The sequence below is a fragment of the Hemitrygon akajei genome, chromosome 1, assembly GCF_048418815.1.
Source record: "Hemitrygon akajei chromosome 1, sHemAka1.3, whole genome shotgun sequence".
In the NCBI taxonomy this organism is placed as follows: Eukaryota; Metazoa; Chordata; class Chondrichthyes; order Myliobatiformes; family Dasyatidae; genus Hemitrygon; species Hemitrygon akajei.
In genome coordinates, this window is record NC_133124.1 from 36,283,236 (window position 1) to 36,304,097 (window position 20,862).

Consider the following 20,862-nt stretch of genomic DNA (forward strand, 5'->3'; position numbering starts at 1 on the left):
TGTTTCTTTCCTGCCCAATCTGTGCCTCTGATCCTATATCACCATATTATATCGAATGAACTTAATGCTTCTGATTGCTATTTTGCTAGTGCTTCTGATTGCTATTTTTTGTGTATTTGATATAAACAGAAGCATCTTTCTCCAGATTTAATTCTGTTTGCTATTTCTTTGCTTGCATGGTTTTCTGGCTGGGTAAAACAAATAGTTGTAAGCAAACAATCCACTGAAGTGATTACATGAAGGTAACTAAGTTACAGGGTTGTGTTAGTCTTTGTAGTAATGTTCTTTGTACTTGGGAGCTATATGCTACTCTTTGTTGATGTGCTTTCTATTCAATTGACCCAACAATTCTTTAAATCATTTCTTGTCACCAATTCTTTTCGAGTGTTGGTATCTCATTTTCCTGATAAACTTCCAAATCTCCTCTTTTTGCCATATATGTTCATCCATATGTTTGTTCAGATTCCACCTGTTTTTTTTCCATTTTCTTGTATCAGGTGATTTGTTTTAAAGTTTCCATTGGAAATGTATAAAGATATGTGTTCAGGACTTACTAATCTTTTGATCATAATTGGTGTTACATTGCATTTTATCTGAACTTGGTGGAAAACCTGTCAAAACTGATTCAGCCTGTAATGTAGCTAAATATTTTTTTCACGGACTCACAGAATGCAAGGAGGCCATTTGGCCACATAGGTGCTATGCAAGACTACTAATACTGTAGTTCTACACCTCTGTGCTTTCCTAAAAGTTCTTTCCTTCCTTTCATATACAGTTCCTTTAGAATGCTGCAATTCAATCTACATTTATCACCATCGCCGAAATTGTATTCCCAAAAATAACCACTTGCTTTAAAAAAAAGATGCTTCCTCATATTCCTTTTGGTTCTTTCACTAATCATCTTCATTCTCTGAATATTTGATTTCTATTTACCCTGTCTTCAACTTTCTCAATTTTAAATACAGCTCTTAGATTTCTTTGCAATCTTGTATGTTCCAAGAATAATCCCAGCTTCTCTGGTCCTTCCATATAACTATAATTGCTCTGAAATCATTTAGGTAATTCTTTCCTGGAATCTTTCCAAAGATTTCACATCTTACCCAGACAGGCACATTATTCTGATTCTGATTGTGTTTTATAGAATATTGTCAGCAAGGTTCATTTATGGTTTATAAAGAACATCATGTGCTCCATGCCTTTGTTTATAAAACCCAGGATCCCAGATACTTTTCTAACCTCTCTCAAATTGTCCTGCCATTTTCAGTGAACCGTTCAAAAGAAGTGTAGATCTTTTTATACAGTTGTCCATTTTGGGAATTGTGTCTTCCAGTTTATGTTTATGTCCTTCCTACCAAAATGAACACCAAGTCCTTATACACCAATGACATACGATCTGCAAGTTTGATCATGTATTTCCTGGGGTGTTGCCTTTGAAACCCTAGTGTCATTGCCAGTGACCTTCAAGATGTCCATATTTTGATTATGCATAGGAAGCCTGTATCCATATCCCTGACTGATAATGAAGACTTGATTTGTCAGTCAGATTTCTCACATTAAATCCACTCTATTCACCCATTCCGTCAGTTTGTCAAAATCTTACAGAAGTGGATTTCACTAAATTTCCACATTTCTCAATTTTGTTTCATCTGCAAATTAGGAAATTGTGCCTTTTGCACCCATCCAACTCATTAATCTATATCATGAAATGTTGTGGTACTCATTCCAATCTGTGGGAAACTCCACTGCACACTTTCTTCCAATCCAAAAAGCAATTTTACTTATGCCCAGGGCCTCTATAATTTCCTCCTTCACTTCTGTTTGAATCAGGTGGTTGGTCTGCTCTAGGCAACACAATAATGTAGCTAGCTTGGAGTTCTACTGCCACATTGCACCAACGACTTGAGTTTAATCTTGCCCTCTCAGATTGTCTGTTGGAGTTTGTGCAATCTTTCCAAGATTACTTGGGTTCTTTCTGTGTGTCCTGCTTTACTTTCACATTCCTAAGATTTTTGAATTGGTAGATTAATTGACCGCTGTATATTAACCCCAGCATGTAAATTAGTGGTAGAATCTGGGCATAGTTAATAGGAATATGGGGAGAAGAGTTTATATGAGGAATTAGTCAGATCATAGCGGGAATTGCAGAAACCTAATGGACTGAATGGCTTCATATGGAAATTAAATTAGCTATTCCAGTATCCCCACTTCTCACCCATCCAGAAACTTAATTACAACTTCCTTTGCTGAGATTCTAGCAATGCTTTCTTTTACTTTTTGAAAATTGATGTCAAGTATTAATTTAGTAACTGCTGTCTTTAGTAAGTTTTCTTTTTGGGTTTCTGGTCAGTCATACTACCCCTCTTATAAAACTGATTTTTAATTCCACTTTAGGTTTGTCTTTTCTTACGCTCCAAATTTTCTTCTCTTATTTCATTTTTACTTACCTCTCCTGTGCTATCTGTATGATTCTCACTTAACCTTCTTGCAACTGTCTTATGTTTTATTTTGCTGTACTTTACTCAGTATATTTTGTTCTTTGTACAACGCTGACCCGAATTTCCCCGTCCTTCTCCCACATTCAAGAAAGTCCAGACGGCAGGTGAAATATTTTGACATAAAATCTTCCCACTATTTGATTTCTGTTTTGCCCACCAAGATTTGTCCCCAGCTTCTGTTCACGTCCCATTGTAATTGGCTCTTCTGCAACTGACAATTTGTACCTTGGAGGGGTCTAAATCCTTTTCCTTAGCTTCTCGAGATCTTACTTCGATCGCTATTTTGCAGATCTTTTCCCATTGATATTTGCTGTAGATGATTTTTGAGAAGCAAATCAGCAATGGCATTTTTTTGGGGCAAGTAATTTCCACTAAACAGCCTTGAGAAATTCCTCCTTATTTTTCCCCTTACAATAATATTATTCCAATCATATTTTGATAGTTGAAATCCTCCACTTTCAATACTCATTGGTTTTGTTTTCTCCTTTTAAAAGTTTCAAGGAAGATTCAGTCCTAGATTTGTGCCCCTCTTCTACATTCCTGACATACTATATATGGTAAGAGGCAATTAATGATAGCTGCGAAGGGTTCAAACATTCCTTACGTGTGGCGAAGTCTATTATTTCTGCGATTAACAAGATCCAAACTCTTAATTCCGACGTCACGGGCGACCTCGTCATTAAATACAAAATGTATTTTTCTCTCAATAAACGTGTTTTCAATGGGCACACTTATTTATATTCAAAATGATAATTTGCTTTACAGACGTGACGTTTCTTTCCCACTTTCAATTTCCTTCCCACCCTCTTGCCACCAAGTCTCCAGCTCTGACAACCTTGTCCCTCCCCCATATTTATTAGTGTAACGTCATATCTACTCGCACCACATACCCTCTAATTATTTGTTCGCCGATTGGCTCTAATGGACTGGACTCATTATATATTTAGGTATTTATTTATATCTATATAATGTTATGTTGATTATAGTATATGCCCATCAAGAAGTGAACTTATTGGGGTGTGCTTATAGCAATAGATATTGCAATAAACAGAATTGTGTAAGAGCACAACGTAACCGAGGGAATCACTGAAATACATTTACTTTTCAAAATCGATTCCTAAACACCGCACCCTTTTTCCCCCAAAATCTCCACGGATTCTCCGCTGTGTTCTCCTTCTAAAATATCGTGCTCGACTCTTTAAAGGAAATTATGTCTAAAGGGGCCATTTATTTCAATTCTTTTAATACGATTACTAATTTATGCCGCAAGATGTCAATAAATGATAGCCTTAGCCGATGGTATTCCTGATCTTTCTGACATGACAACCTTCCAAACAATCTGATAATTCGAGGCATTCGTTGCAAATTAGTTCGATGACAGAATTCAGTTTGGATTTGAGAAGCACCTTGTAGATGATGGGCATGATGGATTAAATTGTGTTACGGGTTGATAAAGTCGACAACAAGGCCATTTTTTAAAAAATATGTTGCACCTCCCGTGACTAGCTTCACTGCTCTCCGGGACCAGGAAGTGAACGTGTGCAGGGAACGGGCAGCTGGCGCCGCGCACCGCGCGCTCCTCTGCTGCAGCCCGGGCGTGACACGCTCGTGACGCTGCTTCCTTCCAACATGGCGATGGAAGGCCGGTAATGGGGGAGCTTGGTGCTCGGCACAGGAACACTCCAGCTCCGGTTACACCGAGCTGCTCACCGTTCCGCCTGCATCGGCGGCACCCTGTGCTGCCCCTCTCTGCTTTTTGCTCGATCGGGCAGGTCTCAAGGTGGGGTGGCAAAGAAAAAGAAAGAACAGCGAATAAATTAATAATAATCGGAAAATCCAGCAGGAGAGAGAGTGGGGGGAGAGCCCCGGGCCGCTTTTGAGGGGCCAGCGCGTCATGTATGAAGGGAAAAAGACGAAAAACATGTTTCTCACCAGGGCGCTTGAGAAGATTCTGGCGGATAAGGAGGTGAAGAAGGCGCATCACTCTCAGTTGCGCAAAGCCTGCGAGGTGGCACTGGGTAAGAAAAGACGATTGCACATATTTATTATAAACAATACTGAGGGTAAAATTTGCAAACACGGTGGCGCTTAACTGTAGTTTCTAAATGTAAGTAATGTCTTTATGCATGAATATAACATAAACAGAGGCTTGTGTCAAACAAGTGCAGGGCCCAAGTCATCTGACATAGTGTAATATTGTAGCATTGTACTTCCTAGTATATATATTTATTTTAAGTGGAAAAGGCCATTGTTTCCCTTTTAGAATAATAGAATTAGGAAAAAAAGGATATTGGCAAGGTTCAAGCCACATGACACTACAAAGTAAATAAGGCTATTCTCTTAAAATTAGGTTACAAGGGGGAAGTGTTTAGAATCTGGAATAGGGTTGATAGTTTTTTTTACATATCTGCAACGTCATGATGATCAGAAAATACTGGATAATCTTCCCAACTCTACACAGGTGCTATAGGAAGGGAAGGAAGCAAAAGTAAGTAAGAAGACAGTTGCAGTCAATTGATACGTGGATAAGGCCTGTAAGGAGTGACAAGTCGATGAATAAGAAGTTTACTTTTGTGGCCTCTACAATCTAATCTATAATGGCTTGTATTAATTGCTCAGAAATGTCAGCAGATCTTTATAACTTTGAAATGTGAAGATGAAGGCTACTGGATGAGAATGGACAAGGAAGTTGAAACCTTGTACAGCTTAATGATGCAAGATGACGCCAGCTTTTTCAGTTATTCAAATTTGCCAGGAAGGAAATTTATCCGAACATATGAGCAAGCTATTATCACTTACACGTAGTGAACTGAAATATTTTGATATTAAGTTCTGTGAAATGCAGGGCAAGTTGATATCTAGCGTGATCAACATTTTGATGCAGATGTGACAAAAAAGTGTGCACAGGCTATGTTGAGATAGGGATTGAATATTTTGCAGTATTCAAAATGTAGAAAAATAGAAGGCTTACTGTCAAAGGATATCAAGCCCGTAGGTGAAACTATCAATGTTTTAGTAATTGCTTTTAAGATTGTATTGCATGTTAATTTTAACAATGGTTAATGTAAATATTAACAGCTGAATGCCTGAATTATGGTAAAATTTTCAAGGTGGGAAAATAGCAGGGTTGGTAATTACCAATGAGAAAATATATTTACTGGAATATGATAAATTATACAGAACATTGCTTAGCAAATCTCTTCTCCGTATTGATGTTTTGCATAAATGCAAATTGCTTGTGTTGACTTTTTAGAATTTTATACTGCCATTCATGATAAATGAACTACTACTTTAGCCCATGTCATTCATAAAGTCGAGAGATGTAAACCGATGTGAATTCATATTTGAAAAATATAAAAATCCTTCTATGATATTTGCAGCTGTCTGTACTTTAGCACATGTTGGCTTAGTGTGGATCATCTCCTTCTGAGTTTGTTCATTTATTCAGGTTGGCATTGCTGAAATACTTACCAGATTAGCAGTTGGGTAAAATTTTATTAAACAATGCAAACTCTGAGATCATTAACAAAGAGTTTGGGCAGTGTGGTATACAGTTATATGTCAGATGATTATCCCCAGGAATAGGCCTTGGAGTGATTGTGAATTATCGTTGGTTGGCACCTGATTAGGAAGGTCTTGCTTTAGATTCTTTTGTTTACAGGTATAGTAAGTAAGTCAAATAACAAGCATAATAATACAGCTGGTGTAGCCTGGCCTTGATTTATCAGAAGGATGGTTTATTGTTTGATTTTTGAAAAACAAGTGAAATTGAATGTACATGTTAGTTGAACAAACTGCTGACTGGGTCTGCAGTGTATGGAAATTGTAGACGTTGTTGCTTAGCAAAATTAATAATTCATTTAATCAACCTTTCGGTCTAATACCAAAGCACATTTTTTAAAGCTTGGTATAATCTGTTTAACATCTATTGCTTGTTTAGCCATATACTTTCAATTTTACAGTGCTGCAACCTCGCCTCATCAAATTCAAAAACATAGTTTTGGCCCATTCGTTTGCTATAAACTGGTTAGAAATAAAAATGGAATTAATTGTTGAGTGAACAGTTTATTTGGTACCAATATTCCCTCTCACTCCCACCTGCTTTAAAAAGTGCATAGCGATTTTTGTTGAAGGAGCGTGGAGTTGAGGGTTTATTTTGCAGGGAAGGTTTACAATTGATTACACCAGCTAAGCAGATAAAATAGTAGTATCATGTTTCCAATAACAAAAGAAGTTGATGTGTTTCCAATAGCAAAAGAAATTGTCAATATGTTTTGAGTAATTCGCAACTCTGCACTAAATTTATCTATTTACTGCACCAAAATTCCATTTCTTACATTTTGCTTGTATTTTAATGATTGCATCTTGTAGTATTGAATGCATTTTCAAATTAAATTCAATCCATGGTCTGTTTATGCTCAACCTCCTGTATAGATTTTAAATTTATTTTACTTTTATTTTGGTTAGACTTTTAGCAAGTAAATAAGTTATTTTAAAATTGTGGAGATTATGTAGCTTTTTTTTGTGGTGGTGTTTTCTGTAACTGGTGATGGTGAATCATGTATTGAGATGTCCAAATGGTACAATACCAGCACATGATGGTTTTCTTTGCTAGATGTTTACTTTCTTAGATGTGGCTATTCAGATTTCCTAGATGAATGTTTCCCATTTTGTTACACCTTAAAGGTTAACAGCATTACTCCTGGATATTTGGGTTATGAATGGGCTTGTTATTTTACATATAGGAGCATGAGAAAAGCAAAATGAAAATTATATTTATTTCTTAATACTCCGTTTATCCTACTTGATAAACAGTACTACTAGGATCTCTTATGCATTACTAGATTGGTAACAAAATCATTTCAATTTCATCGTGAAGATAGTAATGACAATAGTGTAAGCCAACACCAGTGTAACCTGATTTCTTGTGCAATACAGAACAGCATTTATATCTTAAAAGTACCGAGCACTAGGAGGAAGTGTTGACTTAATTGTGAACAAGTGACATTTGGTGGGATTACACTGAATGTGCCTTGGACAGTCTGGTGGCTACCCAGCTTAAGTGAGTGTTTCTGGTTGTGGAGAGCAAGCTGAGCTAGCTCTCTACAGTTAAGAAGTGGAGCAGGCTCCGTAAGCCACGTTGCCCTCGGGTGGCACACCATTGAGGTTCCACTCCCAGAATCCCTCAGTCTTTGATAGCTCATTGCTGAGATGTGTAAAACTTATTCAAATCAATTTTTAAAAGCATCTAAGTTTAAAAAGCAAAATTAAATTGAATTTAATGATCAAAACCAAAGTAAAACAAAATAAGTCCAACACTTGCTTTAGTTTTTTCCCCCCCACTGATTGACTCCATTCAAATGAAAAGGGATACATGTGTAATCATAAATCTGAAGGTCCAAATCCACCACTGCTGCATGTAGTAGTGGGCTTAATGGTGGAGCAGGAGCAGGGCATCAAATATCATGGCACCTGACTTTCAGTTCATCTTGGGCCTGTTTATTTGATTGAGTGCAGGATGCACACAATTAAGTGACTTAAGGATTATATGGGTTGGCACAACATGGAGGGCTGAAGGGCCTGTACTGTGCTGTAATGTTCTATGGTTCTATGGATGCTCTGAACCGAATGGCTGAGGGCCAGAGTTGCTGATTATCAACTAGCTTAATTTGGCCCGCTGTTTTGTGATTTCCCCCCCTCCCCCCCCATTAGGAAAATCACCATCTTCAGTTGTGACTTGAGGGTATCGATCAGTCATCAATTGTTTTGCTTATTCTTATTAGGTATTGATTGGACTTTGTTGTAATCCATGTTGCAAAGGACGGAATCTGTTACAGATGGGAAGCAGGATAGTTACTTTCTTTTTCTCTGATTTTAGAGGGGGTGCCAGATTAAAATATCCATGCAAAAGCCAGAAATACAGAATAGAAAGTACCGTAGATGTCGGATTATAAGCCGCTACTTTTTTCCCACATTTTGAACAGCTTTGAACACTGCGGCCTTTACTACGGTGCGGCTAATGCATGATTTTTTTTCATGCCGCCAAAAACATTTTGCCTCGTAACAGTAGACCAATAAAATTGATGAGTAGTTCACAGAGGTCCAATGAAATTGTACGATAAATCAAGCGCACTTTCACAATTAAATTATTGTAAATCAGTCATTTGTACTCACCCTCATCAACATGGAAAACACTCAAAGAAAAGCATTGTGCTGCCTTTATGGCAGTTATTTAGTTTATAATATTTTCGCTTAGTAATTCATTTGTTAGTATTTTCTAGTTAAAGTTAGAAGTGTTTTAACTATATTTGTTTTCTGTACTACATCCCGGGATGCTATGACGTCACATCCGGTTTCGCCGCGTCTTGTGGGAAATACTGGTTTGCGATAAACGGGAAGGTGGGGGGCGAGCGGCATTAGACCCGAGCGAAACGTAGCTTTTAAGTTAAAGGCGATCAATAACTTTTCCTGGTAGGCTGCAGTATATATATTTTTTACCAGTCGTTAGGAGATATTGGAATGTTGTTCAGTAAAAAAGTATACGCAACGTAATTTGTGTGTTACCGATACGTATGTATATTTAAAAGTAGCCGCGTTACAGGCACGGTTCGAAAAAAGCATTTGCAATATGTATTTGTTTATGTTACCATATGGATTTAATTAAAACTTAAAAAATCCTCACGTGTAATATCTTTCTGTGTAAATATCTCATATTACAACGTGGGACACCTGCGGCCTAAAATCCGGTGCGGCTTGTACAAGTACAAAATTGATTTTCTTTCTAAAATTAGAGCCAGTGGCTTTTAATCAGGTGCGCTCTGTAGTGCGAAATCTACGGTAATTTTCAAGATGTCTGTGCAGCATTTCTGTTCAATTGGAAGTAAATATGAAATATATGAAAGTAAATATACTTTTTCAATGGAAGTAAATATGAGTATATATGAATTTTTAAATTAAAATTGTTTGCTAAGTCCATTTGTTTTATATTGCAGTATACAAGATTCTGTATAGTCTAAGCCACATTTTGTCTTTGTTATATCACTTCATCAGTGATGAATGTTAACCTTGATTTGTAACTACTTTATCAGTGAATTAATGATTTTTTAAAAGTAATTACCAAATGGCACTTACCTTGTTTAATTCAATGTTGGTAACCCTGCTATTTATGTCAACCTTGTTGTAAAGCTGGAAGGGTTGGTGTGAAGTGACCGAACTGGTCAGCTCTATTTGGGTCTCTGGCATGCACTGCTTTTGTATTGCTATGTACAGATCAGCTCAGAGTTGAAGTGACCTTTAAGAAGGATGTAGCTCTATGAAGCTAATAGTCACAAGTAAACAATCTCTGGCCTCATGGGGGAAAGATGAGGAGAGAGGAAACTCAGAATGTGATTATTATAGTTTGAGATTGTGTTTACTAACACATTGTATCAGATTAATTTATGTCAATTACAATAATTTAATGGAACATAGCGATAGAAATATAGCATAATCAGGATTCATCTTAAATTGGGTTTTCTTTATTTTCCACAAAGTATTTTGTCTTAAAAATATAACCATGATGAGAACTGAAAACAAAATCTTGATCCATTAATCTGTGTATTGCGGCATTACTGACTATTTAGGTGTGGCAGTTTATCGATAAACAATGGATATTAGTGACTTCAGTAAATGAACAAACTATATTCATGTACAGGAAAAATAAAGGCATGCACCAAAGCAATTTGGAACAATATTTATATTTTTTATTTAGAGATACAGCACAGGCTAATAGTATAGCAATAGGATGATAATACATATGAATGAGTGGCTGAGGAAGTGGTGCAGAGGGCAGGGTTTCAGATTTCTGAATCATTGGGATCTTTTCTGGGGCAGGTATGATCTGTCAAGGGGGACCAATATCCTTGCAGACAGGTTTGCTAGAGCTTCTGGGGAGGATTTAAACTACAAACCCCATTTCCAGAAAAGTTGAGATATTTTCCAAAATGCAATAAAAACAAAAATCTGTGATATGTTAATTCACGTGAACCTTTATTTAACTGACAAAAGTACAAAGAAAAGATTTTCAATAGTTTTACTGACCAACTTAATTCTATTTTGTAAATATACACAAATTTAGAATTTGATGGCTGCAACACACTCAACAAAAGTTGGGACAGAGGCATGTTTACCATTGTGTTACATCACCTTTCCTTTTAATAACACTTTTTAATCGCTTTGGAACTGAGGATACTAATTGTAGTAGATTTGCAATTGGAAATTTTGTCCATTCTTGCTTGATATAAGACTTCAGCTGCTCAACAGTCTGTGGTCTCCGTTGTCTGATTCTCCTCTTCATGATGCGCCATAGATTTTCAATAGGAGATAGACCTAGACTAGCAGCAGGCCAGTCAAGCACACGCACTCTGTGTCTACAAAGCCACGCAGTTGTAGCCTGTGCAGAATGTGGTCTGGCATTGTCCTGCTGAAATAAGCATGGACGTCCCGGGAAGAGACGTCGCCTTGATGGCAACATATGTCTCTCTAAAGTTCTAATATGCGTCTCAGAGTCAGTGGTACCTTCACATACATGCAACTCACCCATGCCGTGGCATTGATGCACCCCCATACCATCACAGATGCTGGCTTTTGCACCTATCGCTGATAACAATCAGGATGGTCATTTTCATCTTTGGCACGGAGAGCTCGACGCCTGTTTTTTCCGAAAACTAGCTGAAATGTGGACTCATCTGACCACAGCACACGGTTCCACAGTCTTTCTGTCCATCTGAGATGAGCTCGGGCCCAGAGAACTGGCTGGCGTTTCTGCATAGAGTTGATGTATGGCTTCCTCCTTGCGTAATACAGTTTCAAGTTGCATTTCTGGATGCAGCGATGGACTGTGTTAAGTGACAATGGTTTTCCGAAGTACTCCCAAGCCCAGGTGGCTATAATTGTCACAGTAGCATGACGGTTTCTTAGGCAGTGCTACCTGAGGGCTCGAAGATCATGCGCATTCAATAGTGGTTTCTGACCTTGCCCTTTACGCACTGAGATGTCTCTGAACTCTCTGAATCTTTTCACAATATTATGTACTGTAGATGTTGCAAGACCTAAATTCTCTGCAATCTTGCATTGGGAAATGTTCCTTTTGAACTGACTAACAATTCTCTCATGAATTTTGGCACAAAGGGGTGAGCCACGACCCATCCTTGCTTGCAAAGACTGAGCCTTTGATGGACGCTACTTTTATACCCAGTCATGATACCTCACCTGCTACCAATTAGCCTGCTTAATGTGGAGTCTTCCAAAGCAGTTTTACTTGAATATTCTGTGCACTTTTCAATCTTTTTTTAACTCTGTCCCAACTTTTGAGTGTGTTGCAGCCATCAAATTCTAAATTTGTGTATATTTACAAATTACAATTAAGTTGGCCAGTAAAACTATTGAAAATCTTTTCTTTGTACTTTTGTCAGTTAAATAAAGGTTCACATGAATTAACATATCACAGATTTTTGTTTTTATTGCATTTTGGAAAATATCCCAACTTTTCTGGAAATGGGGTTTGTAAGTTGCAAGGCGATGGGAACCAGAGTGACCACGCTGAGGATTGGGTAGTTGATATACAAGTTGTTACTGTCAGCCTGAAATTATTAACCTGCTCAGTTGAGGAAAAACACCAGAGACACGAAATTACCTCTGAAGCGGTTTTTATTCAGAGAGGAGTTCGCAGCCACACGCACTTCGGGCGTAAGGTAGCCAACTCCCAATTTGACGGTTCACAGAGGTCATACTTATACCCAAAAGTGAGGCACTACATTCGCAAATATGGTTACCGATTCAAATTCATCGATTGATTGGCTATCGCATAGTTAAGCACACAAAATACTCGGAATGAGCATAGACTCAAGCGAAGTACTTGGAATAAGTATAGACACAAGCAAAACACTCAAAATAGGTATATAGCTCAGATACTTTGCCAAACACATTGCCTTGTGGTCGCAAGGTTCCCTTTCTTTGTGGTTGCCATGTCCGTCTGGTACTCTATTTTAGTTACCTGTTCCCTGTCCCCAATGACGTTCTCTGTCCCTAGTCCTGTCCACATACTTTGCTACACTTACCCCTTGTCCCCCCTGCTACACGTACCCCTTACCCTCTCCACATTCTCAATACAGTCTGTATTGAGAACAAGGAGGAAGGACAGGATAGGGAAAAATTGCAGTCAGTGAGGTGAGTTGAAGTATAACATGGGGGCAAAATCGAAAATGGAGATGAACACTGGACTGAAGGTGGTATATTTGAATGTACAGAGTATACAGAATGAGGTTGATGACTGCAGTTAGAGGTTGGCAGGAATGATATATGGACATCACTGAGATGTGGTTGAAAGGTGAATATCCAAGCCAGGGACAAACCTTGTATCGAAAGGATAGGCAGGTAGAGAGAGGGGGTGGGGTGACTCTGTTGCTAAAAAATGAAATCAAAACCTTAGAAAGAGGTGATATAGTATTGGAAGATGTCGAATCCATGTGGGTAGAGTTTAGAAACTGCAAGGGCAAAAAGGCCCTTAAAGGGGTTATATATACAGGCCCCCAAACGGTAGCCAGAATGTGAGATATAAATTTCAACTGGAAATAGAAAAGGCATGTAATGAGGGCAATATTACAACAATCAAGAGAGATTCCAATATGCAAGTAGATTAGGAAAACTAGGTTAGTGCTTGTGCCAAAAGAGGGAATTTGTAAAATGCCCATGAGATGGCTTTTTAGAGCTACTTGTGGTTGAGCTCACTAGGGGAAAGGCAATTCTGATTGGGTGTTGTGTAATGAACCAGATTTGATTTGGGAGCTTAAGGTAAAGGAACCCTTAGGATAGAGTTATCATAATATGATAGATTTCACTCTGCAGTTTGAGAGGGAAAGGCTAAAGTTAGATATGTATCAGTATTGAGTGGAGTAAAGGGAATTACAGAGGCATGAGAAAGGAGATGGTCAAAGTTGATTGGAAGGGGACATTAGCAGGATATTTGGTGGAACAGCAATGGTTGGCGTTTCTGAGGGCAATTCAGAGGGCAATTCAGAAGGTGCAGGATAGATACATCCCAAAGATGAAGAAGTATGCTAAAGGAAGAATGAAGCAACCGTGGCTGGCAAGGGAAGTCGGACAGCATAAAAGCAATGGAGAGGGCATATAATAGAGCAAAAATTAGTGGGAAGTTTGAGGATCGGGAAGCTTTCAAAATCCAACAGAAGACAACTGAAAAAACATGAGAAAAAATATTAAGTATGAAGGTAAGCTAGCCAATAATATCACAGAATATTAATATATCTATCCCATCATCTACCACCCTCAGTTTAATCCTAGCCTAATTACAGGACAATTTACAATGACCAATTAATCTACCAACCGGTACGTCTTTGGAATGTGGAAGGAAACAAGAGTACCCCAAGGAAAACCGCACAGTCACGGAAAGAATATGTAAACTGCTTGGAGGTAGTGGTGTGATCCAGGTCACTGGTACTATAAAGCATTTTGCTAACCATTATGCTACCGCTCAGCCCCATATGTGTCTTTTATCAGATATATAAAGAGTAAAGGAGGTGAGCATGGATATTAAACTGGAGGAAAGTTACACTAGAGAGGTAGTAATGGGGGATAAAGAATTGGTGGATGAACTTAGTAAGTATTTTGTGTCAGTCTTCACTGTGAAAGACACTAGCAATATGCCAGAAATTGAGTGGGAAGTTGTTCAGAAGTGTGTGTTGCTGCTTTACTAAGGAAAAGATGTTTGGAAAGCTGAAATCTATGAAGGAAGACCAAATGGACAACACCCCAGGGTTTTGAAAGAAGAAGGTGAAGAGATTATGGAGGCATTAGTAATGATCTTTAAGGAATCAACAGATTATGGTATGTTTCCAGAGGATTGGAAAATAGCAAATGTTACTCCATTCTTTAAGAAGGAAGGGAGGTAGAAGAAAGGAAATTATAGACCAGTTAGCCTGATCTCAGTGGTTGGGAAGATGTTGAAGTACGTTATTAAGGATGAGGTTTCTGGGTACTTGGAGGCATATGATAAACTAGGCTAAAGTCAGCATGGTTTCCATAAGGGGAAATCTTGCTTGACAGATCTGTTGGACTTCTTTGAGGAAATAACAAGCAGAATAGACAAAGCAGATTCAGTTGATGCTGTTTACTTTAATTTTCACAAGGCCTTTGACAAGGTGCTGCACATGAGGCTGCTTAACAAGATAAGAGCCCATGGTTTTACAGGAAAGAAAATAGGATGGATAGAGTTTGGCTGACTACAGGAGCCAAAGACTTGGAAAAATGGGAGCCTATTCTAGTTGGCTGCTGGTTACTAGTGGTTCACAAGGGTTGTCATTGGAACCGCTTCTTTTCATGTTATGTCAACAATTTGGATGGCGGATTTGGTGGTTTTGTAACAAGTTTGCAAACAATACAAAGATAGGTGGAGGGGCAAGTAACATTGAGGAAGCAGGGAGTATGCAGAAGGATGTAGACAGATTGGGAGAATGGGCAAAGAGTGGTAGATGGAAAATAGTGTAGGGACATGTATGGCCATGCACTTTGGAAGAAGGAATAAAGGTGTAGACTATTTTCTAAATGGAGAGAAAATTCAAAAATCAGACGTACAAAAGGGCTTGGGAATTGTTTTGCAAGATTCCCTAAAGTTGACTTGCAGGTTGAGTTGGTGCAATGTGATCACTTATTTTGAAAGGATTAGATTGTAAGAGCAAAGATTTGATGCTGAGACTTTATAAGGCATTTGTCAGACTTCATTTGGAGTATTGTGAGCAGTTTTGGGCCCCTTATCTAAGAAACGATGTGCTGGCATTGGAGAGTGTCCAGTGCAGGTTCATGAGAAGGAATCCAGGAATGAAAATGTTAGTGTATGAGGAGCTTTTGACTCTGGGTCTATACTCACTGGAATTCAGAAAAATGAGGGGTGACCTCATTGAAACCTATATAATGCTGAATGGCCTCAAAACAGTGGATGTGGAGAGGATGTTTTCTGTGGTGGGGGAGGCTATGACCAGAGTGTATAGCCTCAATAGAGGGATGCCCATTTAGAACAAAGATGAGAAAGAATTTCTTTAGCCAGAGGGTGCTGAATCTGTGGAATTTGTTGTCGCAGACAGCTGTGGAGGCTAAGTTATTGAGTATATTTAAAGTGGAGGTTAATAGTTTCTTGGTTAATCAAGGTGTCAAAAGCTACAGGGAGAAGACATGAGAATTGGATTGATAGGGATAATAAATCGACCATGATGGAATGACAGAGCAGACTCTATGAGACAAATGGCCTAATTCTGCTCCTAGTTCTTATGTTTTAATAAAGAAGTTGCAGATCCAGTTGTGGAGGGATTTCACAGAGCCAGATCTTGAAGTTGATGTATTTGGAGGGCGCAGTTGTTGAACATCAAGCTGTAGCTGGTAAACAGCAAGTTGACATATGTGTTTCTGAAGCATTTCATTTTGATTAATTTATGTGCCTCCATCAGTTATCATTGAGGCATGATGTTGAACTCAGACAGAGTTGCAGACTCATCCTGAGATCCTTGGGGGGAGGGGAGGGGGGCTCATGTGGGTGTGTCCTCTTGGTTTAAGTGTGCATAAAAGGCATTGATCTTGTCCAACAGTGATGGATCAAAGTTCAAAGTAAATTTATTGTCAAAGTACACGTATGTCACCAGATACAATCCTGAGATTCACTCTCTTCAGTGCCTACTCATTAAATCCATAATAGAGTAACAATCATAATAGAACCCTTAGGGAACAGTGAACACAATATGACCGAGTTCACATTGAAATTTGAGAGGGAAAAAATAAAATCCAATGTGTCGGTATTTCAGTGGAATAAAGAAAATCACAATGACATGAGAGGGGAACTGGCTGAAGTTGGCTGGAAAGGGCATTTGCAGGAAGGACAGTAGAACAGCAATGGCTGGAGTTTCTGTGAAAAATGAGGGAAGTGCAAGACAGATATATTCCAAATAAGAAGAAATTTTCAAAGGGTATGGGATGAAGGCAGGGGAGTGTGTAAATAAGCAATAATATCGAGAATATAATATGAATAATCCTTGAAAGTGAGTCAATAGATTGTGGGAACATTTCAGTGCTGGGGCAAGTGAATTCGAGTGAAGTTATCCCCTTTTGGTCTGTAAGCCTGATGGTTGAAGGGCAATAACTATTCCTGGTCATGGTGGTGTGACTCCTTCCTGATAATTATGCAAACCGATCCACCATGTAGAAAGTAGTATTATACAAGCCCTACCACAGCTGTTGAACATACATCTGTGACTTTTGTTTAGTCCAGAGTTACTTCTTTGTACTCTTAATTGCCTTCCAGAAGTCATACCTGGATTTATTATGACTCTGGGTCATCAGTCCTAAACATTACAAATCTAGCTTTCAGCATATTATGAATCTCCTGGTTCATCCATGGCTTCTGATTTTGGAAGATTCAGTGTTTTAGTTTTGTGGGTATGTTCTTGTCAATATGTATGCTGATGGATTGGTGAAGAATCTTGAATATTTAGTTAGGTCTGCTGAATAATCCTTGAGCATGGTCAGTCCACTTAACTATCCCAATTAAAGTCTCCCACTGTGATGTGACAGTTATTGGGGTGCACTGCTTTGCTCTTGTTTTTATGCCATTTAGTTTCTTGTGTGCTAGCTTGATGTCTTAAACTTCAGTCAGGATGACAGTGAAGGACTTTTGCAGTAAGATCAATGGTTTGCATTTCACTGTCAGATCTGTCAGATGTTCCAGGTTGCAGGAGCAGGACAAGACCGCTGTGTCAATATATCACGGCACATTTATCAAAAAGCAGACGTTGTAGCCTTTTCCCTTACCCAATGCTGCCATCTGGTCTATACTGTGGATAATAAAACCCCCAGATTGGAGCACCATAGGATTCTGATTCATTGGGACACATACATTTTGGACCAATTAAGCAGCTACTACAATTAGCCAAGGTCATGGAAATAGTTAAAATGGTATAAAAGAAAAAGACAAACTGAGTAATAGATTGTTTATTTAAATGAAATTAGAACACTACCAATACTACAGCAGTACTATGAAGCTGTTTTAGTTCCTAATACCTATTGACAGAGGAATTCATCCATGTCATGTTCTTTTGACTGTACATGAACAGAATCAGCACAGATAATGGACTATCTTCATACAAAGCTGTTGATAATTGCATCCTCAATATTCATTTTCATTGTAGCATTCAAGTTTATTATCAATATCTTCGAATTCTTCATAGTTCCTAACTTGTTGAAATTGTGAGATTGTTTCATTTTCACTTCCAGTTTTTTCTGGCCTCTCCAAGCCTGATTGCTAGAAACCACGGTGAGCAAGACAGTTCCGAATTATCTTGTGGCTTGTTTCTCAGCACTGTCAGTGACAAAAATCACTGCTTTTTGAACACCAACACATGCAACTGATACTATTTAAAACTGTTTACTCGAAGCAGTGTAGTGTCTAACAACCGTGCAGATGCATGTGACTATCACTAGCTATAACTGTTTGGCATAGTCTTCTGTCCCACTTAAGTGGCATAGTGTCCCAAATAAACAAAGGAAAACTTGGCAATTTTCCTAATTAATTTTTGTGCTTTAAGAATTGTCCAAAAAAGCAGCTGCATCCTGATTAACTGATGGCCCAATTGCATATACAGTATTATATGTCCACTGTATATGTAGATTGTAATGTAAAGGAAGCTTGTAATTCTATGAAAAGCTGTAGGAATCTGATTGAAGCAACAGTAAAGAAAGAAAGCTTGGAATTTTCAGAAAGTCACTGGGGGGGTGGAGGAGTGGAATAAGAGACATTTTCCTTAGGTTATCCTAAAACACTGAATGGGGAAAGTGCAGTTGCAGTCATGTAGTAACTTTCTGTAGCCAGTTTACAAGCTCTATCAAAGCAATGCAATAATTACCAGTCTGTTTCTTTGAAGCTGAAGAAAGAATAATGTAAAGGGTAAAACCCTTGTTCCTTCTTGAAGTTGTACAATAAGATCTTGTGCATCCACCTAAGCAGATAGGATTTTAATTTAACAACCCTCTCTTACAGTTCAGCTAGGGCTGCTATCAGTCCAGTATTGTTTGGCATTTCCTGTATCTAAAAGAAAATTTGGCTGTAGATATGACATCAGTTTTCTAAATATGTGGAGTATAGAGGATAATCGGACAGATGGCAGACCAGAAATCATCAGGCTAGGCCAAGCACCATAAAAGAAGCATTCCATGATGTAACCACTATTTTGCTGGTGGGAATGGAGGGGGGGGGGGGGGTCGTTGCCTTGCTGCTGCTTCTGCATGGGAGATGGAGTTGGGTAGGGGACCTTGTATAGCTGCAAACCAAATTTGGAAGAACTTCGATTTCTTAATGAATGTTGTTCTTATTACAGAATGCTTCCTTCATTACATATCTGATGCACCTGTACTTTAACTTGTGCTGATACCGTTGGCTTGGCTTACTTTATTCAGTCTCCTCCAGTTATGGGGTAACTTCACCAGGAGTGGCAAGTCTTTATGCATCATCAGACTTGTGAGGTGGTGGAGTCCAGTTATTGGTGCTTTGTTAACATTCACAGTATGTGTTCAGATCCTGCCTGTTGCTTCAATGTGCCCTTCACAGATCCCATAATGGTTCAAGATTGCAGTCCAGAAGCCTTGAATACTGCTGCCTCTTGCACCTCTGAAAGGAAGATGAATCTGGAGTAGAAAGGAATGAGAGTGAGAATGCTTGAGAGTTAGTTTAGAAGGTGGCATACTTGTATGCATACTCTTAAGTTGTACAGCATAGAAACAGGTTCTTCCTCCTATGTATTCCAACTGACCATGTACCCATTTACAATAATCCTGTTTATCAGTTTTCAGAAGTCTGCTCTATGAAAAGTTTCTGATATCTATCTCATCATTTTGTATACCTCTATTAATTTTTCTCTTAGCTTCCTCCACTCAAAGGAAAATAAATCTAGCCTGTCCAGTTTGTCCCTATAAGTGAAACATTCCGTCCTAGGCAACATCATGCTAAATCTCTTGTGCGTCTTCTCTGTTGCGATCACATACTTGTACCACAACAGCTGTGACCTAACCAAAGTTTTCTAAACACTCATGCTCTTCTATATCCAACTAATCAAGGCCAGCATTCAATATCTCTTCCCAAACCTTGCCCTACCTTTTGGGATCAGTGGGATGTCCATCATTTTGTTTTCAGTTCTCTGTCATTCATGATGTACCGTATATCCCATCCTTATTAAACCTCCTAAAAGCCATCACCTTGCACTTGTTGGGATCAATTTTCATCTGCCATTGCTCCATACAACTTGGGTGCAAATCGATTTCATTCCATGTCCTAAAGCATAAAATCTCTTTTTTAATTATTCCAATCTGGGATGGTGTAGGTTAGTTGAAGAAATTGTGTGGGCATAAATTTATGGGAATAGTGATACAGTTGCGTCAAATCCAAGCCACAAGCTATCCTTTATTGAGATAAAGTGACCTCTGCATAAGGTAGGGGAGAGGTTTGCATTCCTAGAAATATGGTCCATACCACAGTTTTTCTGAAACAGCTATGTATTTTGTGAATGTTTCAAGAAATGTTAGTGGAAAAGAAATTTTCTTTCCATATAAATTCTGAGTGAATTATATTCAATTTCTCAGATATTTGAGTATTGATTTGTGGTTTCTGCAAGGGTGAATTTTTTATCTGAAATTCACAATGTTATCAACCTCAGTTCAGTTTTCCATCACCACTGAACTAGAATTACTCAACAGTTTATACTTGGGTCCCTGTGGTAGAATCATTAGCATTCTGATAGCCTAAGAGTGCTATCATACGATTTCAACAATCAATGAAATATTTTGAAATGTACTCATTAATATGACACATGGAAACTTGGCTACTAATTTCACAATGTGATTATGCAAACTCATTAATAATCATTTAAACTTATTTAAATAAGTTTATTAATAAATAATTATCATTTAAAGATAATTATTGGACAAGCCATAAGATAATGGGCCTCTCTCTAGGAAATTGAACGCTAAACCGTTAGGTCTCAAGATGAAATGGAAGCTGGCTCAGGTGATTGCCAGGACAGAGGAACAGAGTATGAGCCACATTGCACCAGGAACAGAAATACTGAGGGCACTTTGCACCTGATGGCCTTGCTTTTTGCCTGCTATCGAGAGACTATCACTTCTGTATCTCCAATTTTTCTGGAACTTAATCACTCCAAACAATTTTTGTTACGTACCTTGGCTCCTCCAAATCAGATTCCCAGTAGCTTCAGATAGCCAGATGCCAGATGACAGTGAAGTGAACATTGGATCGGTGGGGCCAATTGCCAAAGAGTAT

General features: G+C 38.5%; 1 protein-coding gene across 5 annotated transcripts in view; it reads left to right on the top strand.

Moving 5' to 3' along the window:
* The first annotated feature begins 3,396 nt into the window (after nt 1-3,396).
* arfgef1 (ADP-ribosylation factor guanine nucleotide-exchange factor 1 (brefeldin A-inhibited)) overlaps nt 3,397-20,862 on the top strand; it is a 192,857-nt gene continuing 175,391 nt past the window's right edge. For 4 of the 5 annotated variants that reach the window (XM_073041023.1, XM_073041041.1, XM_073041050.1 and 1 more), the window contains exon 1: nt 4,115-4,513. In XM_073041023.1, the coding sequence (XP_072897124.1) occupies nt 4,390-4,513 (124 nt within the window). In that variant the 5' untranslated portion in view covers nt 4,115-4,389. Of the gene's footprint in view, nt 3,443-4,114; nt 4,514-20,862 lie in introns of those variants that run through there. The other variant, XM_073041032.1, reaches the window with a different exon arrangement.